Below are 23,912 nucleotides of genomic sequence, written 5' to 3'. Positions count from 1 at the left end.
ATTCCTGTTATAATTAAATGTATTTAGCTTCTTTATCTACCAAAAAAATAAAAAGTAATTATTCATATAAAATTATTAAAATGCTATATTTAAAAATAATTATTTTTCAAACAATGTAATAATAAAGATAATGGTAGTAAAATATAGTAGTTATGCCAAAGGACAAAATGTCATTTTGGTTTGATTAATCAATAACAAATAATAATAACGATTGTCATAATTTATTTAGAATAATAGTTAAAAGTTTTTGTCTAAAATTTAAATTAAACGAATTTAAATTAGTGTAAAAATTAAAATTTATTTTAATAAACATAAATTTGAATTCAATATATAATTTAATACAAAATTTTTAATTTATACAATAGTCAATATGAGTCATATATATACATAAAACTTTGATCTTTATCTATTTAAACACATTTAAATTCCGCTTGTTTGATATGATAATTATATACTGCATATAAATATATTATTTTTTCATTTTATATTTTTATCTTGTAAAAACTTCAAGAGTTAAATTATAAGTAACTTTGAATACATATGAAATATTTGCTGATTTTAATAAAACAAATTAACAAGTAGATAAATTAATGAACATAAATGATTTCAAGAATAATCTTTAAAATAGATAAAAAATAAAGTAAATTGAAAATATATTTTATGACGTGATAAATAACTCTAATCTCATTATTTTTAACACTATTTTTATCAAATAATTCTATCAGATAATTTTTATTCTAAATTGTAAACGTATTTAACTGAAAATATTTTCAATTAATTGAACTAATCAAATGGGCCCTAATTCTTTTATTACTTATATGTACCTGTGTATATATATATATATATAAGTTGATGAGAATGGGAAACACAATTGAAGCCACAAAATCATGAACATGTGAAACATGCAGATCCCGTGTCGACTTGTTTTTTTGGACGTACTAATGAAATGGACCATTGGGTGTTTGCAGATTATCAATAAATTCCTCCTTTTCCTTTTTTTCTCTTCTTCTAGATAACGAGATTCAATTAGGTACTATAATAATTATTATGGACCAATGAAGTGTTGCCACTTGCCACATCACCTGTTTACTTCAACCCTAGCCCTAAATCCTTTTACCTAACTACATGCTTTTACTTTTTCCATTTCATGTTTGCCCTTATAGATCTCCTATCATATTCATATTATATTTTCTATACATGCAACTATACTACAAAAGTGAAGGGAATATGAGCTACAAATACAGGATCGAACCCTAAGTTAAACCAACCAACTCGAATCCACCTAAGTTTGGTCACTAGAAAAGTGACATGATCGACATATTCATAAGGGTGAACTGTATTTACCCAGAATTCAATATAAACCGAAACCAAACCAAACACCATGGGCAAACTATCCAGTACTATATCCTTGCCTAGCACTAGAAACGAACTATTTAGCTCTCAGCAACTGAGAGCGTGCAGGGTCAAACTCGTTAGAATAGAGAAAGTGATAATAAACCTCACCTTTCTCGGGTAATTGAAAACATGGAAATGTGCTTTAAAATATTTACCTTTCTAGATGTACTTCTCTGATGGTGGTTCAGTTATGCCTTGCAACAGATGAAGAACGCTTCGGAGCTGTGACTTTAGTTTCACATAACAATAGTTTGCAGATATAAGGGGGGAGAAAATTAAGCAGGGATCAAAGAATCTATACAGCAATGTATGAAAGAGTAAATGCGGTTGTCATTGATAAACAAAGCTGTAAAATTTTCAGATGTACATATGATACCCAATAGCAAAACACTAATCTCAATTCTCCATGTTTACACATAACTCTCATACCCAAATTCTGTGAGTAGATGTTTTAGCACCATGTCTAATGAAACAAATGTGGGCACTTTGTTGTTACATTTTGAGCTGCCAAAAATCAAATCTAAGTTAGAATGCCATTATACAATTATGACTCAGAGAAAATTGCATTCAAACAGACCATGTAAATGCAGGCAAGATAATAAACCTGCATTTTGAATATGAGTGAAAGTGTAACTGCACCATGCAAAAACATGTACCACCATAAGAAGTTAGCTCTGATATGAGTATCACAATACAGTTGATGATCAATATACGGCAATTTATATAACTACAAATATACAACTCCAATGGTTAAATAACAGAACTATATTTTTTTCACACTTTTCCATCAAGCACAGTCTTAATTCATGAGCAACCAAAGCATGCACAAGTATGGAGACCTTGATGATTAACAAAATGCCTTTTTGGCAGAATATAATTGATTTTATAAACCAATTTTGCTAAATACCCGACTCATTTTACTGGATACAAACGAAAACCAGAATAGCTGGAGACGGTAGCAATATGGTATGATTGCAGAGATCAGTCTTTATAGAAAACCCGCTAAATAAAATTTTAACCTATTTTGAAGAGAAAGATATGCACCTTCTTCAAGTAGGCATAAATTGAACCTAAACCTTATCCCAGTTCCGATGCACCCTAACATTTTAGCTAACAATTAATTCTCTTTTAGAAAGGTAAAGAGGGGATTAACAATAAGTTCAACCTCCTTACAAGGTTATTAAGCAAACATGGATTATCAGCATATCATCCACTCAACTGAGCATATTGAATTGAAGTTCCCAGATAATATAATACCACTATTTCAACAGCATCAAAATTTATTCAGATTGGTTGATTGAACCACAGTTGGAATGGGGAAGAACTCGTGCTCAAGTCTTCAACTGACACCCATCCTGGGTTCAATCCGGGGACCCTTATTAAAAAAAAAATCATATTGACATTTGACATTGGTCAGTATGAATGCAAGAGAAGGCACAAGCAGCATTAAAAGAGAAGAATCAAAAGCTACTAGCCACTCTCAGTATTAAGATGTTCACTAGATTTCAGCAAGATGTTCTCTCAAAAAAAATAAATAAATAAAGCAGTCTAAAGAAAATAGAAAAGGTTTAATGCCCCAGTGCTAAGACCACAAGTGTCTTCAGAAAGCTTAACAATAAAATAACATGCAAGACAATCTATACACAAGTTTGAGAACTTGGCAGGAGTTTCTTCCATGGATTACAATGTCAGTGCCACAAGTTCATAAACAGCAAGTATATAATGAAATTATGGTTCTATATTTTAATTCCTCACCTTGACACCCTCACAACTACTACTTTTCTCTCACAACTTATGTGCTCCTTCACCTTACTACCTAAATAAAAAGACAACCCAACTTCCACTCTTTTGTGGAAGAACACCTCAATCAGATGCCAATATGCCAGAATAAAACAGTAAAATTATCATTGTACTTTATAACTTCTCACATCAAAAGCTAAGCTACACTTTGGGTTTTGAAAGCACGAGACAAGAAAGTTTTTGATACTTAATCAAGTTCAGACTTCTCCATTCCCTCGGAAGGTTAAGATAGGATTAAACATATATAACCTCAAAAATGTATTATTTATCTCCACCTTCATAATTATCAACTACACTCTTTATAGATAATTACCAAGTTGAATGGACAGAGAGCACACAAAATGAAGTGCTAATAAACTCAAATTTTAGTTCTTGCTCAGTGACTCCACTAGTGACATTTTACAAATATTTTTATAAAGAAAGACGAAAGATGGTTTTGAAATTTGAAGGCATCATGGTGTCAATGAATTCAAGGAAATAATCTAAAATAGCCTATCAGACATTACATTTGACAGTCAGTGACTTCCAAGAAAAGAATGCATCTATTCGTCTTTGACTAATTACTTCCTATAAAATTCACACAATTGCATGTTTCATTTGCTGATCAAATGCTGCAAGATCCTAAGGCAATAAAAGAGCTTCATAACATGCATGAAAATTCGATAATTTGTCATGCTTAGCAGGCCTTCTCATTTTCTTCTCCAGATTCCTCATGACCTTGGAATACCCAAAACTCGGATGAAAAGCTTCACTATATTAGCTCGTAAATTCATTTGATCATCATTCAACACTAAATTTGATTCGCAATAAATTGAACTAAAATCCCAACTTTTAGAAACACCAAAATTATCAAGATCGCACTAGAAAAAAGGGTATCATAATGCATACAATTGTTAAAACGGAATAAAGATACTCACAATTCTCAATCCAAATCTTCTTGCCTCGTCTCTGCATTATCACCTGGTGCAGGTCCAGGTCCCCGAGCCTGAAACGGCCAAGGCAGCGATATCCTAAAACTCCTCTCGACAGTCCGATTATCCCCATCAGACCTCTGCCCACTATTATCACCGTCATTACCTCCACTGGTCCCTTGTGCCCCGCGAACCCTCCTCTCATAATCAGGATCATCAGTAGGCAGCTCGTGACGACACACGGGGCACGAATTATGCAATTCCAGCCACGGCAATAAGCAATCCTTATGATAAAGATGCTTACAGGGCATCTGCTTGGCTTCAGTCCCTTCCTCGAAATCGTCCATGCAAACTGCACACTGGTTGAACTCCGAATTCAAGTTACTCTTCGTTATATTCACCAAAGGCAGCGCTTCAATGGCTGATTTAGATGCGGGTGGGGTCCCATACCGGTTAGGGTCGTTTTCGGCCAGCTGCTGGATCAATTGCTCAAGGCCCGGTCCGATGAAATAATCCCCGATGTTCGCCGGAAGCCGAAAGCCCTGGTCGGACGGATTGTTCTGGATCACGAACTCGATCTGCGCCCCGCTTGAACGCAGATCGTTGAGATGATTCTGGATGAAGGTAAACGGATCGAAAGCGAACGGGTCGCCTCGACCTGAGCGGGTCGGCCCAGATAGGCTAGGGTTATTAGGGTCAATAGAAGCAGAGGATGAGGTAGTTGTGGATGAAGAGGACGGAAAAAGGAGCGGAAGGAGGGAAGCGAACGGATCCGATAACGTCAAGAAAGGGTCATGGAACGGGATTGAGTTCGGATTCGGGTTTAGGAAACCGGAGCCTTGATTAGGGTTTGGGTTGTCGTATTCTTCGAGGAAACCCTCGTTGCAAATGGGACAAGTCGGATCAGAAGAGGGAGGGGATATTGTTATGTTAACGGTACGGCTGCATTGGTAGCAAAAGAAAGGCTTATTGGTTACGCCGACGGTGTTAGCGCCGCCGCCGCCGGTGACGTTCCCGTCGGACGACATGTTTCACCTTTTAGAATTGTTTTGGACGGAAAAGCCAGAGAGGAAAAGGATATGTGTATCGAAGGTGGTCTTTTAGGGAGATCAATTTTCTCTTTTTAGAGGCTTCTAGAAGCTATACCAAGTTTAATTAATTACTTTTTAAATAATTAGAGGGTATTTGATGGTCACTATTCACTACTACAATCTAATTTCTTAGCCAACAAATTTTAAATTGTGCCCACCCTCAAAATATTTTAATTAAATTTTTAATTATCTCATTATTAATTTGTATATTAAATGTTCGATTAAATTTTAATTTAATTGACATTATTACTTATCTTAATATATAAAATATACAAATTTAAAACAACTATTATCTTTTAATTTAAAGGTCATGAACGAGTTATAATTTATTTAAGTATTGTCTCAAAAAATAGAGACTTAACATTTAGTCAATTGGTTAAAGTTGTAAGCTCTATAATTATATTCTGAGATGGAATTTAAAAATTGCTTGTTAATGGTGTGCGTGATAAAAATGTTTTATTCTAATCAATGATATATGAATTGCACTAAAAAAATACGAAAATATAATTACTATATGGACAACTTGAATCTAATATATTAAAAATCGCTTGCTAGTGGTGCAAGTAGTAAAAGTGATTTACTCCTACCATTAACGTGTGAGTTGTAAAAAAAAATAATCACATAAGTGTGATTAGTCCCAGATAATAAATGTAATCAATTAATCTTCTAAAGATAGTTAATGGTTATAAAGTCTTTTCATGGTTGATAACTAGAGAAACTAGCTTAAGGTCATGCCAATGCCGGGCTCAACCACCTAAAATCGTTAGGTGGGTCGACAATGTTAGGTCTTGCTTACTAGACTAATGAAACCACCCATACCCGTATAACCATTGCAAATACATGCTCCAAAAATACAAATAAGTTGACCTTAAAAACGACAAAGAAATTAAGCATAAACACCGCATAGGGGAAGTTACAAGAACCTTAACCTAAGACAACTTTTAAGCAATACAAGTAGCTATCGTTGTTATACTTTAAACGTTGGATCGACTGACCACTAACTCTAATCAGCCATCAACCCATCAAACAAACAGGCTACATGATTATTGCTTCAGTCAAGGTCTTGATCCTACCCCTGAATGAATCAATCAAATTTCAGCACAAATCTTTCCTTTGAGGAAGTCCCACCTTCCTCAACCCCCTCGGTCCTTCTTTCTTATTCTTGTAGTGGTAGCTCGATTAGCTTCATTCCATCACCTCCTCTCAAACAACTTAACTAATGTTTCATGAGTTCAATTTCCTTGGGCATAGCCCATCAAATGTGTTCCTTCTCTACCTTTTCTAGAATCTCTTTTGATTTGTAGCAATATCTTGACTCATTTCCTCCTACCCAACTCTAAGATTTTCGCTAGACCCGATCCGAAGTCCAAAGGTCCGCTTGAATGGTAAAAAGGTTGGCCAAAAATGCAAGTTCAAAAAATCGGTTTAGGCAAAAAATAATGCATGTTTTTAAACGAGTCAAGTTTCAGATAAAATTTTTTTATTTTTGGCTTGGCCTGACCTGAATCTATTGTTTTGTTGTTGTTTTGCTACCATTTTGTTGTTATATTGCTATATTTTCTTATTATTATTTGAATATTATATAAATCTTATTTTATTATTAATTTTGCTGTTATTTTAGAGGCATTTCCTTGTTAAGTTGCAACTATCTTAATTTTTTTAATATATTTTCAATTTATTAAAAATATTTATTTTAATATTTTAATGTATTAGATGTATTATATTTTTAAAATTTACTTTATATAAAAGAATAATTTAAAAATTTAATATGAGTGAAACAAGCTCAAGATCGAATTTAATATTTTTAATTTGAGTCAAACTTATAATAAAATTTTAAATCCATTTTTTAAATTATGCTGAGCTTGAGCTTAAAAATTAAATTTAAAATTTTACATGACTCAATCAAAACTTAACACAATCCATAATCCAAGTCTAATCTCTACACCTTCAGCCAATGGGTTATAGAATAAAGAGGAAAGTAACTTTTCTGTTTTCAGGTCTGCCTTTCTTGGGCAGCCCCAAACTCCTACTTTAACTTCACCTATGTTTTGTTCAAAGTGGATCATGACTTCGGTGCTGATAAAGCCCTCTTCTATCAGAACTGGGTCTAAGTAGGCCTTTTCCTAAGTTATTTTCTATATAATTTTTAGGGGCCTTTGCAGTGGTCTAGGTCTATCACCCTCTCCTCCAACCCGTAGAAGCCAACTGGCGCTCTTTCGTCCCATCATTGGTCATATCCATCATCACATTCTTTAATGCTACCAGGTGCACATATGCCTATACAATTAGACCATTTCTTTTCAATACATTCAATGTAATCTTTCAATCTTCAATTCCTGATTAGAAGTTTCTGAAACTTTATGGCCTCACCATGATAAAGACAATGCTCTCACCATACACCTTTTTACGACTAGATTCAAAAATGGCTAGCAAATTTAAATGAATGGTCAATCCGAGTACATGAAAAACATATATCAGGTGATCTTGGGTTTTTTACAAATATGATATAAAAAAATTATTATATACGAAAATAGATTGTTAGATAAATTATTTACAAAATAGGTTACTTTTTTTTAGTCGCGCCTACCTGATAGGCGCGACATATTTTTTTATTAATAATTTTTTTTTAATATTTTATTATTATTATTATTATTATTATTATATTTTAAAAAAAATTTGGGTTAAAAACCGGTCGCCCGTAACCTGTAGGCGCCACATGTGGTGCCTGATGCAGGGGCGCCACACCCCATTGACCGTGCAGTGAAGCAATGAAGAATGTGAAGCAAGAAAGAAAGAAAGAAGAAAAAATTTAGTAATTTTTATAATTATTTTAAAATTAGATTGTTAGTAATTTAAAATTATTTGATAAATTTTTGTGTTTGTAATTATTTTAAAATTAATTTATTAATAATTTAAGATTATATATTCTAAATTATTTTGTTTAGTTTAATAATGTTAAATTTATTTTGTTAAATATTTTGCTATAAATAATTTATAACTGTAAAGAAAATAATTTAGAATTTTTTAGAAGCCAAGAGACTAGAAAATTGAAAGTAAAAGAGATTGAGAATAAAAATTAGAAAAGACAGACGAAATTGAATGGAAAAAGATGATATTGGTGAAAGTAGTATTAGAGTTTGAGGGCAATAAAATTTGTAAATGTTGGTGCAATAAAATTGATTTCTAAAATGGTATTTTTAGTAGTGTATTATTGTATTATGATTTTTTGATAATGTATTTTAAAAAATATTTTTATAGCTATTTTATTAGTAATTTATAATTAGTTTATATAGTGATTTTATTGGTTTTTACCTATTTGGTATAAAAATTTATTATATCTGAAAATAGGTTTTAATAAAATACGGGTTGAGCCTCCTGAGAAGACACCACATGTCGCGCCTACCTGACAAGCTCAACATGTCGCGCATGTCAAGTAGGGCAACATGTGGTGCCTCCTCGTTAGGCTCAACCCATTTCCTATATATACCCCTCCCGGAAAGCATGAGCAAAAAACCAAGAAAAAATTAGTAGAAGTAAAAGAGAGAAAGAAGAAGGAAGAAAGGAAAGAAGAAGAAAAACAATGTATTTTAATTTATTTATTTTAAATAGAATGTAGAAATTTGTTAGAAATTTTATTATTTAATGTTATTTTGTTAGATAAATAATTTTGTTTGTTAGGTTCTGAATGAGAAATTTTGCATCAAAAATTTTAAAAATTATGAGAATTTTGAACTTTTTTTAACAGATCTAGTATTGAAGATGGAAAACAAATTTTTCGTATGCGTTTATTCAATGGAGAAATTTTGACAACAAGTGTCGGATGTATATTTGAATGCCGCAAACAAGTTGCAATGAGATTTAATAAAAATATCTCGTTTGATGATATGAAGGAAAAAATTAGTGAAAAAATTTATAGACGTTGTGGGAAAAGGATCTCGAAAATTTTCTATAAGTTTCCAGTTTCGATGGATCCCATAAAATTCACCGAAATGGAACTTGTAGACGATGAAGATGTGGAGACAATGGTCGCTCTTTACTGCCATAGCAACCAAAATGCACCGATTCATTTATTTGCTGAGTTAGCTATTGTGAAGTCAACAGAAGATCCAACTCCATTAGGTGAAGAAGATAGACCTCAAGAGCCGTGTATGGTGGTTCCGATATCATACGTTGGTAGTCAATCAACTACACATGGGATCGACATTAATCTTAATGCTACACCCGAGACTGATGTGGGTGGTGATGATGTATACCGAAGTAGTGATCCTTCTGATTATGAAGTCGATATTGATAGTGATCCCGACGTGGATGATGTCCCAGATGATATTGACGATGAAGGCGTGAACGAGGATGGAAACATTAATGCGTCTTTAGTCGGGAACCAGATCCGTCGTATTGTGATACACAATAATCCTGAGGCACACATGTCTCTGATAGACCCCAATGCGGCGCATGCAGCCAAGTTCCCGGAGTACCCTGAGATACTACCTGCTCACCAGATGGCCATATATTCTGATCCTGATGAGTTGTTCGTAGGCCAGAGATTCGAAAGTAAGGAAGAGTTCGTATTTGCCATTAAGCGGTATAGTATGAATATATCAATAGACTACAAAGTCATCGAGTCTAAACCGACATTATATATTGGAGAGTGTTAGAAGTCGGCAGAAGGCTGCAATTGGCGGATACGAGCTGCATTTATCCAGAAGTCTCAGATGTGGGATATACGAAAATTTGTTGAGCCTCACCATGTACTTCAACACGAATGACAGAAGATCATCGAAAACTTGATTCGAAAAATATCTGTACATGCATCATGCCAATGGTTGAAGACATGCCGACCATTAAAGTTTCGGTATTAATTATCGAAATGCAGGCATGATTCCAGAATCGAGTATCATACCGAAAAGCATGGATAGCTAAACAGATGGCAATGGAGCAATTGTACGAAAATTTCGATGCATCGTACAATGAGTTGCAGGGATGGATTGCGGCAATGAGGGAGTACGTACCGGGGACTGTCATTGAGTTGCAGACACAACCTTATTATGGCCTGGATGAGTAACAACAACCGGGTAAAAGAATTTTCCAACGGATGTTTTGGACATTTGATCCATGTGTGCGTGCATTTCCCCACTGTAAGCCATTTGTGCAAGTGGATGGGACATGGCTATACGGTAAATATACACAAATCTTACTTATTGCGATTGCTCAAGACGGGAACAAGAACGTACTACCGATTGCGTTTGCCATCGTAGATAAAGAAAACATGGAGTCGTGGGAATTCTTTCTTACAAATCTGCGGAGGTATGTAATTAGTAATAATAATATTTGCATCATCTCCAATAGAGGGAAATGATTAATTGCCGCCATTAGGCATTCTGGTGTGCCATGGAGATCCGTTTACTACATACGGCACATTGCGGCTAACTTTCATCGAGATTATAAGAATGCAGATTGGAAGAGATAAGTTGTGAAAATGGGTAAAGAACAACCTTATCATTTCAATATATAACATACATTTTTTTTGTGGCGAGACTGTAACTTAACTTATATCGTCTTAATACATACACAGCTTACGAGCTAGAACCACACATTTTTCGGCAGAGGATGACTCGGCTTGAGAGTGACATGGAAGGTCAGACGAACACATCTTTCCAACAATGGTTGGATAGTATGGACCCATAGAAATGGACTCAAAGTTTTGACGAAGGCTTTCGTTACGGTCAAATGACGACAAACTTGGTGAAGGGGATTAACGTTGTGTTGTTGAAAATGCTACATCTTCCGATTTCATCTGTCTTCTCAGCTACATTCTATAGGTTGGCTACCTTGATGCCAAGAATGAGTCAGCAACAAGTCAACCAGATAGAGACAGGACACGTATTTGTCGAACATGTCAGGAATGCAATTGTTGCAAACCATTGGATGGCGAGGTCGATGAACGTAGAAGTATATTCACGACGTAATGAAACGTTTCGCGTTACAGAGACCATCGATCGTCGACCCGGTATTCCACCTAGGTTATACGGGGTTGATCTCCGAAATAGACGATGCGATTGTAGGAGGTTCCAAACACTTCATTATCCTTGTGCACATGTTGTAGCAACTTGTGTTAAGGTCTCGCTCAATGTAGATCAATTTATCAATGAGGTGTACACACTTGAACGCACGTTACGTGTATGGGAGAATGAGTTTCCCGTGCTTCCTGACCTATCTACTTGGGAGGTTCCTCAAATGACCTTTGAGCTTATCCCAGACAAAGGCTTACGTAGGAACCCGAGAGGTCGTCCGCAATCATTAAGAATCCGTAATGAAATGGAATTAGAGAGAAATCCGACGGGAAGCTGTGTGGAGTATGCAGATTAGCTGGTCACAATCGGAGTAACTGCCTACTCCGAAATTACCAAACTGGACAATCATCGCGATCGGATAGAAATTAAGATGTTGTTCATTACATGTTGCTTATTGCATGTTGAAAGAAAAAGTATTGTCTTTTTAATTTTTAAGTACTTTGAAACTACCAAACTGGATAATCATTCTTTTTTTTTTATTTGTATTATGTATTTCAACTAAGCAATTCCAAAATTCGCACTCAAATCTGATAATAAAATGCCAAATAAAAAAATTGAAAAATATAATGCAAAAAAATAATTTACATAAAAATAAAGTAATTTACATAAAAAATAAAGTAATTTACAATACAAAACCCCTTAAAAGTGATGGTTTGATGGTGTGGTTCTAGGGGTATATCTTCGTGGAGCTCGACGTTCACGTTGTGGGTGACTACGGTGATCAACGTTCTCTTCATCCATATGTATGGGTGTAGAGAACGACTCAAATGCCACTGATGAACTCGAGCCAGGGGGAGTAGAGAACGGCGCTGGATATGGGCCGGGGGGAGAAGAGAATGGCGATGGATACGGCTCTGGAGGAGCAGAGTATGATGGTGGATATGAGCTGCTCTCGGAGTGTAGCTCCGGCTCTGGCTCCGGTTCTGGCTCTGGGTCTACCTCCAGAGCTGGTGCATGATGCGGATTTGGAAGATGTTGCCCAATCCGTGTCGTATGAGGGGGGACTACCATCGATCGCCCACCAAATAAAAATGGTTTCCCCTTCTCATAGTGCCACTGTAGGTACTGTGGCGAGGGCTGCAAATCCAAACAACGATCCATCTGAAGTACCCTACTAAACCGATTGTTCCACATCGTAATATATTCTGAATGCTCATCTCCCCAATCAGTTCCATGCCTCCCCCTCCTATTCATGCCATGTAGCTGTACATCCAATCTTACTAGCTGTGTCGGGATATATTGTATACAACTGAATTGTCGGAGTACTCGATTGCCATGATACCACTCCACTGTATGAAAATGGATAAGGGGTGCGCTAATGCACCATAGGTGTGAGTGGACGTGGGCATACGATGGAATAATAGCTGTAACTTCAGGAACAGAATATGGCATCCAAATGAACTGCACAGTTCATAATATTTTTATATTAACGCGGGTTAAGTGAGATAAAATAATAAAATAAAAATAATATTAAAAAAACTTACTCCCTCTCCAGAATGATTCTCAATCATCAGACGGTATATCAGAACCGTGTATGACCTCCCGATACCCGGATTCGTGCTCCATCTATGAAAATAAATTGTTGGAACAATATAATCCGAAAAAGAGACAATTAATTGTTGTAACGCGTAAAGATTCATCACCTGTTAACGAGTGGAAATATATATGATTGATGACTAATGAATGCCAAGAATGGCATCCGATAAAGCGCCCACGACTGCAACAGTATGAGGCATCCACTTATGTCAACCGCAGAGGGATCTGTCGTCTGACAAAGTTCGCGGTACAAAATGGCTAACACTGCGGACCCCCAACTGTATAAACGCGTGTTATGCAAATTAGATAGCAGCAGTAAGTGCATCAAGTGGACTTCGCTGCCGTGTGTATCCAACATGAGTACACCTCCTATAAGGTGCATAATATAAGCTCGCGCTGCATGCATAACCTCCAATTTAGTGGCAGTACTAGGCAAATATTCAAAATTGGCCTTTAGCCATGAAAACTTCAAGGTTTGAAATTTTCCCTCACTTGGCGAGCGTCCAAATAAGTCATAGCAAAGGCGAGCAGGCCTAGAGATCAAACTTACGCCCGTGACCGCGTTCCCATCGATGGGGAGCCCCAGCTGTAGTGCAACGTCCTCTAGAGTGATTGTGCACTCCCCGCACGACAAATGATATGTGTGGGTCTCCGGACGCCATCGCTCGACTAAGGCAGAAATCAAGTCATATCGTAGATTAAAAGTCCAGATTAATGCTGCTGATCCGAACCCGGCTAACTCTAAGAACGGTATTAGGCATTCATTCGGCTGAAACCCTACACTATGAATACGGCCCTTCAATGCGCGGTACTCGACCTGACATTATTATATTAACGAAATAGTTAATACAATATAATTTCATTCAACAAATAATGTAATGTGAATATCAAATAAAAATTTCATTACCATCTCATTAATGCTACTTGATATGTGATTAGTACTATCAATCAATGAATCCATTTGTCACAAATCTGCAATTAAAATTATATAACAACAAATTTAATCAAAATTTTAATCAATCAATAAAATTATCAAATAAATAATATAACCTAATCATTTTTTTAAAAATACATTATCAAAAAATCACAATACACTAATACACTACTAAAAAATAATTTTATTGCACAACCATTTTAAAATTAATTTTATAATTCCCAATCATTTACATATAATAAAAATAAATATAAATTATCTAAAGATTAAAAACATATGAATTAAAAATAATTGAAATTGAAACATACCTAAGTAGTTTCTTTCACGCAACCTATAAAATTATATAACAACAAATTTAATCAAAATTTTAATTAATCAATAAAAATTATCAAATAAATAAATAATAATATAAATTTACATTATATAAAAATTACATTAAAAAATCATAAAACACTAAACTATAAACACTAACAACTTATAATTATTAATTACTAACACAAAATAACTATAAAATTATTTTCTTAAAAAATATATTTCTAAAAATCATAATACAATAAAATCACTAAAATACGTTATCAAAAAAATCACAATACACTAATACACTACTAAAAAATAATTTTATTGCACAACCATTATTGTTTTTCTACAATTAAATTTCATCCCTCCCCAATTTGAGATGACAAGTCACTGGGGAGGGTCATGAAATGACTACACGCCTGTAGGTGTGGCGCCCCTGCATCAGGTGCCACATGTGGCGACCCGTTTTTAACCCGAATTTTTTTTAAAATATAATAATAATAATAATAATAATAATATATTAGAAAAAAATTTATTAATAAAATAATATGTCGTGCCTGTCAAGTAGGCGCGACTAAAAAAAAGTAACCCATTTTCGTAAATAATCTATCTGATAACCTATTTTCGTATATAATAAATTTTTTTATACCATATTTGTAAAAAACCCGCTTTTTCACCTTCACAATAGCTTGTAATTGAATGAACTCTTTCTAGTAGCATCCATTTTGGTTTACTTTAAAGTCAACAGTAGAAACTCTGTAAATCACTTGATTAATTTTCTCCAAGTTTTCTCTTGTGTGTTGTTAAAGTGGGATGTTATGAATTTGTACCTAGAATTCAGTTGTAGCAACATCCACATCCTCCAAAACCCCATTCCTAGACCATTCCTTCAGCATAAGGTGGTCATCCAGGACATTCCTGAGGACTTTTAACTTGTCATTTTTTATTTTTTTTTTTGTCTTGAACACAAAATTCAAAACATTCTTTTCCATTTCATGCACTTCATAGGAATCCTCCACCAACCATGCGTTATTCAAAATATAGAAGATTTGTAATACCCAAAATTTTAGTCATTGACAAAGGGTAAGTATTTCAAAGGTGAATTAAGTATTTGGAGAGAGCATGGATGATGAAATTTAGTAATGATTAATTGTAATTTTTTTAAAATTGAAGGATTAAAATGTAAATTGACCATTTTGGAAAGGAGGTGAAATTGAATAAACATTTTTTTATGAACGTGATAGGGATATGGATTGAGATGTGGAAATGGAAAATTGAGATAGGGACTAAATTAAATAAAGTGAAAAACATAGGGATTAAAGTGCAATTTTCCTATATTTATAGAGGACCTAAATGCAATTTTTCATTTTTAATCAATATTTGGGGGGTTAAAATTTATGAAAATTAAGGTTGAAAAGTGTTGAAATTTGATTGGATGATGGAATAAATGGACTAAATTTAAAAAATAAAAATAAAGTGTAGAATTTCCTACACAATTGGAAGGTTGAACAGTAGCAGCTTGGGGCAGCAAAAAATAAAACGGAAAGAAAGGAAGGAAATAGAGAGAGTAAAAGAAAGAAAGTGATGATGAAAGGAAAAGCTCTCATGCATTTTTCTTGAGTTCTTCCTTAAAATAATAGCTTAATTTCATCTCCTCGTGTATTTCAATCATGGAAACAACTTAAATGATGATGAAAGTTTGGGAAAGTGAGGAGAAATGTTAATTTCAAGTGAAGAAATAGACAAGTACTTAATTGAATTCAAGTTAGTTTATTTTAATTTGAATATTTAAGTATTTAAATTTTAATATGAAATAATTAAATAAGATATGATTAAGATTATTGAATATGTATATTGAATTCTATAGTGAATATGTAATTAAAGGTGTGTTAGTAATGTAAGAAATGATAAAGTGATAATTTAGTAATTAGTGAACTTTATGAAATTAAGGATTAAATTATAAGAAGCGAAAAGTTATTTATTTGTCATTGATTGATGAGTGAATAGATGTAGAATAGTGAAATTACTATAGAGAGGATTAAATTGTAAAGATTTTAAAATTTTATATGTGAAATAAATATTGTGATTAAAGGTTTAAATGAAGTGAATAACGATATTAAAATGTTATAAAGTAAATATTGAATTTTCATGAATTTAGGGACTAAATTGTAAAAAATTCAAAAAAAAACTACTAAGTGCGCTAAAATAGTGAAATAAAAATATTTAAGTGAAGTATGATAAGAAAGTAAAGTGATTAATGATAGTGAATTGAAATCTAAAATGCTAAGTGTTGTGAATATATGTTATGTTTGTATTTTAATGAATTGTAAATATGTGAAATAAAAATATATTGATTGTTTTTATGTGATTCAAAGTGAATAAGTAATATGATATAAAATTATATATGTGTCATATATCAAATATGTTATATGGAAGTGATATGTGAATAAATGTCTTAGCGAATTCAGAGAAAATATGATATATGATGATGAAATGATTTTGGAGTTGAGAGGGGCTGAGGGTTCAGATGGGAACTGGGTTAGTGACATAGGGGTTCGGAGGGGATTAGGAGAGAAGTATTAGGTTATGTGATTTGTTTACTGGAGTTCTCATTATAGGCCAAGAGTTCATGTTTGGCTTGGATCTTTGCAATGTATAGAAATTATTGAACTCCTCTGAGATTCATTAAGAACTGCAAAAGTGATTGTGAAAGTAAAAATGTTATAGTGATATATGTGTTTCGGTAATAGATGTGCATTAAGTGTTTATGTTATATTTGTGATATGAGAAAAGATTCGATATGTGAATGTGAAAGTTGATCGGTGACTATATGTGTTAAAGTAAAAAAAAACTATAAGTTATAAAGTTAATTTAAATGATTTTATATTTTGAAATAAATTAAAAGATTAAGTATATCAATGAAAGAAATTGTATGAATAAATATTATTAAAATTAATTAAATTAAATTATATATATATATATATATATATAAGGTAATATTGAATTCAATTGAGTACTTGCTAAGCTATTCATGTAGCCTAACACGTTTGTTTTAAACGTGTAGGTGATAGATAAGTTTTAAGAAGAATAGAGGATTACTACTTTAATTCGAATCACATCACTCCTCAAGTTTCAAGTTCAAGCCCTTTGGTATATATATTGGACTTTAGTTTGGCATGTACTTGGATTTATTAGTAAAAGAAAATGTAATTTATGTGTGAATGACAATATTTTGTGCTATAAGTTACCACGGATATAGTGAAACAAGAACATGTTTAAGTGGTGAGTTTAATGTTTAAATAAATCATCTTTTACTCGAATCAAGTGAGGGGTGTTACAAGATCGATCCTAACTCTAGTTCTTTATTTGAAACGACTTTACCAACTAAAGTCATTTCATTGGTTCATTTACCTGCCCAAGTTTGAGTCCAAATCAAGACCTACCAAATCATCCTTTATATTTCTTACTTTGATCCCCTTGATCTTCATTGAAAATGTTGTTGTCACAGGCCATGAAAATACGACAATAAATTTAAAAGAAAAGGCATCAGAAGAAAAGAAAAATAAAAGGAAAGAGACAACAAACTCTTGATCTTCTTTAAGTGTCAGAAAATTCTTTCTAAAAATAGGAAGACATCCACCAGAATGTGGCAAAAAAGTTTTGTTGCAGAGTTTTTGTATTATCTTACACTGTCTTTTTTAATACATTAAATTTTAGTTGTTGATTTGGTAAGTATATATATTCACAATTTTATCAATGTATTTTAAATATATTTCACGTTTGATCTTAATCTGCATTCAACGCTTAAATTGACAGATAGATTAAAGGAGGAACTTGATTGATGTGATATCAATATATTGAGGACTCAATTAAAATATTTTAAATTTTAAAATTACTTTAGAATATGAATGATAATTTTAAAATGTCCGATACAATTTAGTCAAATTCTTACAAAGTTATGATATGTTATACGTATATAGGCTTTATTTATATAACTTATAAAATCTTTAATATGGTGTCACGAGTTAATCAAATACTAATTCAATTGTGAAAAATTAAAAATTAAAAACTTTAAAATAATTTTTTATAAAAATATTTATGACTTTAAATAATTTTATAGTTAAAAAAAGATTAAATAGTTTAAACAACTTTAAAAGAAATCTCAAAATGGATCAGTAGTAAAAGTGAGTGACTTGAGATGCTTTTAGTGTGGGTTTGATTTGTGTTATGTGAGAAAGGTTTTAGCTCGTAGATAGAATTTTGCTGCCTTGGAGGATTCTTTTCTTGCTCAACATGGTCATTCTTGATATTCATGTCTTCCCTAAATGTTTTTAATTCGTATTTAAGTTTACGTGTTTTTAACTGAAAAAAATAACATAAAAAACTTCTGTATTATATTTAGTCTTTTCTCTGAAAAAATAGATAAATTAATCCTTATACATTAGATTAGTAAACAAAATAGCCTCTCCATTAAAATTTCGTGTTTATATATAAGGTATAATACCAAGTTTAGCTCTTACAAATTTATTCAATTTAACCCCTACTCTTTTATTGGAAGTAAATTAATTCTTTTGAAACTAATAAGGCAAAAGGGTCAAAAGACCTTAGTAACAATTAAAAAATCAATTAAACCCTTTAAAAGTTATAAAATTATAAAATTTTATTAAAAGATAACAATACCAACCCAATAAAAAATAGAGGATAATTTTTTAAAAAAATCTTATAACAATGGGCCAATATTTTTATTTTTGATGAAAACTTTATAACTTTAAAATTTTATAAATTTTGTTTATAATTTTATGATTTTAAATAATTTTAAATTTTAAAAGGGTTTAGTTGATTTCTTTTAAATTTTTACTAAGGTATTTTTGATCCTTTAGCCTTATTAGTTTTAAAAATTCTAATTTACTTTCAATAAAAAAGTAGAAGTCAAATTGAATAAATATGTGAAAATTGAGAGTTAACTTTGTTATTATGACTTACATATAAACAACAAATTTTAAAGGACGGCTATATTACTCACACACCTTAACATATAAGAGCTAATTTACTCAAATTTTTCAATATAAGGACTAAAATGAAAATCAAAATATAATATAGAGAGTTTTATGGTACTTTTCCCTTTTTTTAACTCCATTTCGTTTTCTTGGCTGGATGGAACCTTATTGTGCATCTCTCTCAACCCTTGTATTTTTCTCTACTTTAATAGAATTTTTTTATGAAAAAAATAGTAAAATGAATTTAACATTCTTGTAATAATTATTTTTTTTATGAATATATATAGATAAAGAAGAGTCGGTATCAATCACGTGGCGTTCACGTGAGAAACCTTTCAATGAAAACTAAAAGGTATAATGATTTTTTTAGCCCTCTAACTTAAAAAAAAAGATTATTTTAGCCCTCAATTTAAGTTTTTGTCCCTTTTAATTTTTAAAATTGCATTTTTCTTATCAAATCACCCTAAAACAGATTAGAAAAGTTTAACATTTTTTATTTTATTGGTGTGGCATACACTTGAATGAAATGTCAATATTTAATTAATTTTCAAAAATTTTAAAAAGTATTTATATATCTTTAATAATTTTAATGCTTTTAATTTTTTAAATTTTTAAAATTTAAAAGTTAATTAAATAATTACGTGACATCCATGTGGCAATACATGTATATGCCAAGTCATGAATTTTTTTAAAAAGTTAAATTTTTATTTATTATGAGATGATTTGATAAAAATATAAATTCAAAACTGAAAAGAGAAAAAGTAAATAAAGGGTTAAAAGGATTTTTTGCGTAAAGTTTGAGGGATAAATAGTTGATAATGTCAAACTAAAAGGTTGTTCCGTTGTGGTTCCAGTCAAGCTGGAAATAGATCATACAACCTCCAATTTCTCCATCACATAAAAAACTATTTATAAAAAAATAAAATTATTTTTTTAAAATAAAAGAAAATATTGTGATCTCTCAATTTTATCCTTCCTCAATCCACACTCTTCATCAACAGCCGTAAAAAAATGGACACACTTCTCTCAAGTTCATCGTCTATGGTGGTCCGGTCACCCCTCCCTCCGGTTCGCACAATCGCTTCCCCATCCAAGGTCTATTCCGCCGCCGCAAGATTCTCTTCCACTCCTTCGGTCAACGGTTTCCGACGGAACCATCTCCAGCTCCCACGGCCGTTCACTTCCTCATCGGTTCCTAAATTCTCGGTACGGTGCGGTGCTGGCGTTAGGGAAATTAAAGAGAGCGAGTTTCAAAGTACGGTGTTGGAATCCAACCGTCCGGTTCTCGTCGAGTTCGTCGCCACTTGGTGTGGACCTTGCCGATTAATCTCTCCCGCCATGGAATCCATCGCTCAGGTAGCTGTCTTTTTTCTTTTTTCATCTAATTAGTTATTTGTTCCTTTAATTAAGAGCTTTAACTTGTTTAATGATTGATTATCAACGAATTGATTATCCATTTCTAGTTGCTTATAGCTTTTTCTTTTTTGGTTCAAATTTAGGAATACGGAGATAAATTAGAAGTTGTGAAAATAGATCATGATGCGAATCCACAACTGATTGATGAATACAAAGTTTACGGATTGCCGACCTTGATCTTGTTCAAAGATGGGCAAGAAGTGGCAGAAAGCAGGAGAGAAGGTGCGATTACAAAGGCCAAGCTTAAAGAGTATGTTGATTCTCTCTTGGAGACAATTTCTGTTGCCTAGCAGTCTCTTTTTTGCCCTATTTGGGATTTGCGTATTTAATTTTTCTTGTATAATCTTCAAGCTATAAAGTACCTGAAATTAATTTCTTGGAGTATAAATGAGTAAATTGAATGCTATGTTGCTCCATTTTTTTTTATCTTTTCTGAAAATAGAAATACTGATATTAGATTCCGCTCTTGTATTCTTTGTTTTTCTGTTCTTAATAAAACTCTCATGTAGTTGGCAACTTATATATATAGCTTCAAAGGTTAACAAGATATTCACAGTACGATCCTTATGAACCCTTTCCCTCTTCTGTTTAAATGTAATGTATTGAAAAAAAAAAAAACCTCCTGTTTGAAACATGTTCTATTAGTGTAGATATGATCATAGTAAGTTTCCATGAAAACCAAAAAAGAAGTTATTTACCTCTATTCATGGTTTGATTAAATTCTATGTTATGGGGACTTCTTATTTTTCTTATAATATTTGTGCCGTGCACCTGTATTTGATGCTTATTCAATCATTGATACATTGATCTTCAAGTATCAGTAACATAGGATGGTCTTGTCCCACTTGAATAGATTTATTTTTCAGTTAATAATGTTTTTGCTCATGGTACTGTTTACCATACATTATCACTGAATCATAATTGATTCAAAGTTACTTCTATTTACTAATACATCTTAGAAAAAAAATAATGATAGGTGATAATTTCTTCTATATGGAACTATAGAAGGAAAGTATGTAGTCTATATGTAATTTTGATTAATGGCCAGCAATAAGGGTTTAGTAAGAATTTTTTTCATTTGACGTGTTAATGATTTAGGTTATATAGCTTTTGAGCTTGCTCATATATTTGTATTGCGTATTTGCTTATCATTTGTCTGTCTCGTGTTTTATTTGCCTTTTAAGTATTGTGTTCATGTGGTGCTTTAGTAGGCCTATAAAATATGATGACATTAATGCTATTGAAGTGCTGTAAGACTATATCTTTTGGTTGGAAGTTGTTCTTCCATGGGTGATCCATAGAAAACCCAAACAGCTACACGGATTATGCATCGATTTCTCTGAATGGAGATTTAATTTAAAAAAAAAGTGGATGCGCTTAATGGAGTGAGGCAGTTGTGATTTGTGATAAATGCTTGCTTCACTTTACTTCGTCTGACTTCTAAATTACTACTTTACCCTTCATGACATTCTATGTAATTTGTTATTTTCTTTTATATATTCATTAAATATATAAATCATAGGTACATAAATAAGTATTTATACACTATATATTATACCTATACTAGAAAACTATATATATTGAAATTATATTCATTAGTTAGTTAATAATATATGATTTTTTATAATATGAAATTGAAAAGTTATTAATACAAGAAGTGAGATGCAGTGGTTCTGGATATTACCAACATCTCCGGATGTGGATGTTTGTGACATCTATGCAAACTTGGGGCAGAAGTAAATGAGACAATCCCCGTCATCACTCCACTCCAATTGCAATCCCTAGTTATCTATTGTCTTGGGCAGCTTCACTGGCATTGCTAATGGCTATTTGGGAACCAATGTTCAAAGCCCCTTTAATCATTGCAAGTGTATAGCGGAAGAGCAAGATAGTCTTTCCTGATTAGCAAAACCTGATTAGCAAAACCAACACCAAGAAAAAGGCCAATGATTGCAAAGTTGGTGGGTCGAAGGTAATTACAGGTGATTTTCATCTGCTCTGTCGTTTGCATGTGTAGGGCTTCCCTAGCTAATCTAGCATTTGCTAGTAGTTTCTCTCTCAATCGATTTGGGGATTCTCACACTTGTGCAACCTTCATCTTCTTGGCTTAGTCACGAGTATCACATGGCTCCGGCAGCAGTGAATTCTTTAATTTGAAGATCGGAGTTATAATGAGAAATGAGCTGGGATCTTAAGGTAATCCATAGTTTTCCTTGTTTCTTCTTGGATTTTTCATGAGATGAGTTTTGTTATCATGGAAATTTTGTGGTCTTGGACAACCAAACAGTTGTTCGAGCCTTAAAGGAGATCAATTGGCTATGGACCAACTGTTATTTTCTTAAAACAGAAGAGGAAAAGACTAGAAGTGCTTAAGAACAGATTTAAGGTTCATCAATGGGTTCTATGGTGAAAACAGGATGTGAATCTCAAGGTCATCAGTTTTTCGAAGAACTATACTGATTCATAGATCAACTGGGGTAGTAAAAGATGGAGATTCTTATTCATTCATGGTAGCTTATTATAACAAGATGACAAGGGAAAAGAAGTATGGATTAAGATCTCAAAAGCTCAGGTGGACTCTGACCAACCCTGGATCTGTATAATGGGATTTAAACATTGTTAGATCCTCAGAAAAAAAAAAGTCCAAAGGGAGGGAAATTAGTGCAAGGATTGATTGGTGCCAATCCTTTATGAATATTATAGGGGTGGTTTTACGTGGCCAAATCTAAGGGTAGAAATCGAGAAGATACAAGAAAAATTAGACAGAGCCTTTATTAATGTACAATGAAGTTGACTATGGCCAGATCATAGTCCAATAGTTGTAGCACTTCACAAAAGAACCCGAAGAAGGAAGAAATTATTCAGGTTCAAAGCTAAGTGGCTATTAGAAGAGGAGAGTGAGCTTATAGCTTTGAGAGCATAGAACCAACATACATTTGGAATGAGAATGGACAAATTCCAATGAAAATTAAAGAATGCTAAGCCATGTTTTAAAGAATAAAGTAATAAGTTTGGAAATCCGAGGATGAAAATTAAGGTGAAAATCTCCTTAAACAAACAGAGATCAAGAATCAAGTGGATTCAACTAGGTGAGACAAACATAGTTTTTGATAACACTATTATCAACCATTAAAGATGGAACAAAATCCACAAAATAAAGAACTATGAAGGGAAATGGATATCAGATGAAGGACATGTAGTAAGAAAGCTTACCAAAAGGTAAATCATCTTTACGAAAGCTATTGAGTAAATTTTTATTATGATTGAAGTTACTTATAAATTTTTTTCAAAAAGCTTTGAGTCAAATGATAAATTTTCAAATTTGAACTTATTCATTTTTTCTAATAGAAATGATGCTTGGGTTCTTTTTGAAAATCTTTTTAAAGGCTGGATGTGTTTTCAGTACGACTTTAACTTTAGTTAAGCATTTATATAATTTCTTTTATATGCATTTCGTGAGTTTA

General features: G+C 32.7%; 4 protein-coding genes across 7 annotated transcripts; 2 read left to right on the top strand and 2 right to left on the bottom strand.

Moving 5' to 3' along the window:
• Window positions 1-1,703: 1,703 nt before the first annotated feature.
• Window positions 1,704-5,262, bottom strand: LOC108460663 (E3 ubiquitin-protein ligase RING1). 4 transcript variants are annotated; one of them, XR_001867625.2, is made up of 4 exons: window positions 4,113-5,262; window positions 2,653-2,770; window positions 2,000-2,028; window positions 1,704-1,899 (listed from the first exon to the last, which is right to left on the bottom strand). XR_001867625.2 is itself a non-coding variant. In XM_053026530.1 (3 exons), the coding sequence occupies exons 1-3, from the start codon at window positions 5,132-5,134 to the stop codon at window positions 1,859-1,861; spliced, it is 972 nt and encodes a 323-aa protein (XP_052882490.1). In that variant the 5' UTR covers window positions 5,135-5,251; the 3' UTR covers window positions 1,704-1,858. The 4 variants fall into 4 exon arrangements, 2 of the variants coding, with proteins under 2 accessions (XP_052882490.1, XP_017615735.1); XR_008281276.1 differs by lacking the exon at window positions 2,000-2,028 and having other exon boundaries at window positions 4,113-4,465; window positions 4,557-5,262; XM_053026530.1 differs by lacking the exons at window positions 2,000-2,028; window positions 2,653-2,770 and having other exon boundaries at window positions 4,113-4,465; window positions 4,557-5,251.
• A 5,662-nt stretch (window positions 5,263-10,924) lies between these two features.
• On the top strand, window positions 10,925-11,563 carry LOC108458563 (uncharacterized). Its single transcript, XM_017757979.2, has one exon. The coding sequence runs from the start codon at window positions 10,925-10,927 to the stop codon at window positions 11,561-11,563; it is 639 nt and encodes a 212-aa protein (XP_017613468.2).
• A 344-nt stretch (window positions 11,564-11,907) lies between these two features.
• LOC108458562 (serine/threonine-protein phosphatase 7 long form homolog) lies at window positions 11,908-13,765 on the bottom strand. Its single transcript, XM_017757978.1, has 4 exons — window positions 13,712-13,765; window positions 12,912-13,621; window positions 12,753-12,834; window positions 11,908-12,669 (listed from the first exon to the last, which is right to left on the bottom strand). The coding sequence occupies exons 1-4, from the start codon at window positions 13,763-13,765 to the stop codon at window positions 11,908-11,910; spliced, it is 1,608 nt and encodes a 535-aa protein (XP_017613467.1).
• A 6,087-nt stretch (window positions 13,766-19,852) lies between these two features.
• LOC108459449 (thioredoxin X, chloroplastic) lies at window positions 19,853-20,995 on the top strand. The gene is made up of 2 exons (XM_017758816.2): window positions 19,853-20,388; window positions 20,532-20,995. The coding sequence occupies exons 1-2, from the start codon at window positions 20,044-20,046 to the stop codon at window positions 20,736-20,738; spliced, it is 552 nt and encodes a 183-aa protein (XP_017614305.1). The 5' UTR covers window positions 19,853-20,043; the 3' UTR covers window positions 20,739-20,995.
• Window positions 20,996-23,912: the final 2,917 nt, after the last annotated feature.

This window comes from Gossypium arboreum, chromosome 4 (assembly GCF_025698485.1).
Source record: "Gossypium arboreum isolate Shixiya-1 chromosome 4, ASM2569848v2, whole genome shotgun sequence".
In the NCBI taxonomy this organism is placed as follows: Eukaryota; Viridiplantae; Streptophyta; class Magnoliopsida; order Malvales; family Malvaceae; genus Gossypium; species Gossypium arboreum.
This window is presented reverse-complemented; position numbering and strand designations above follow the sequence as displayed.

Coding starts and splice junctions, on each gene's coding strand:
- LOC108460663 (XM_017760246.2), bottom strand. CDS start 5,134: ATGTCGTCCGACGGGAACGTCACCGGCGGCGGCGGCGCTAACACCGTC.
- LOC108458563 (XM_017757979.2), top strand. CDS start 10,925: ATGACGACAAACTTGGTGAAGGGGATTAACGTTGTGTTGTTGAAAATG.
- LOC108458562 (XM_017757978.1), bottom strand. CDS start 13,765: ATGGATTCATTGATTGATAGTACTAATCACATATCAAGTAGCATTAAT. Junction 13,622..13,711: donor CAAGTAGCATTAATGAGATG/GTAATGAAATTT, acceptor TAATAATGTCAG/GTCGAGTACCGCGCATTGAA. Junction 12,835..12,911: donor ATATTTCCACTCGTTAACAG/GTGATGAATCTT, acceptor TTATTTTCATAG/ATGGAGCACGAATCCGGGTA.
- LOC108459449 (XM_017758816.2), top strand. CDS start 20,044: ATGGACACACTTCTCTCAAGTTCATCGTCTATGGTGGTCCGGTCACCC. Junction 20,389..20,531: donor CCATGGAATCCATCGCTCAG/GTAGCTGTCTTT, acceptor GTTCAAATTTAG/GAATACGGAGATAAATTAGA.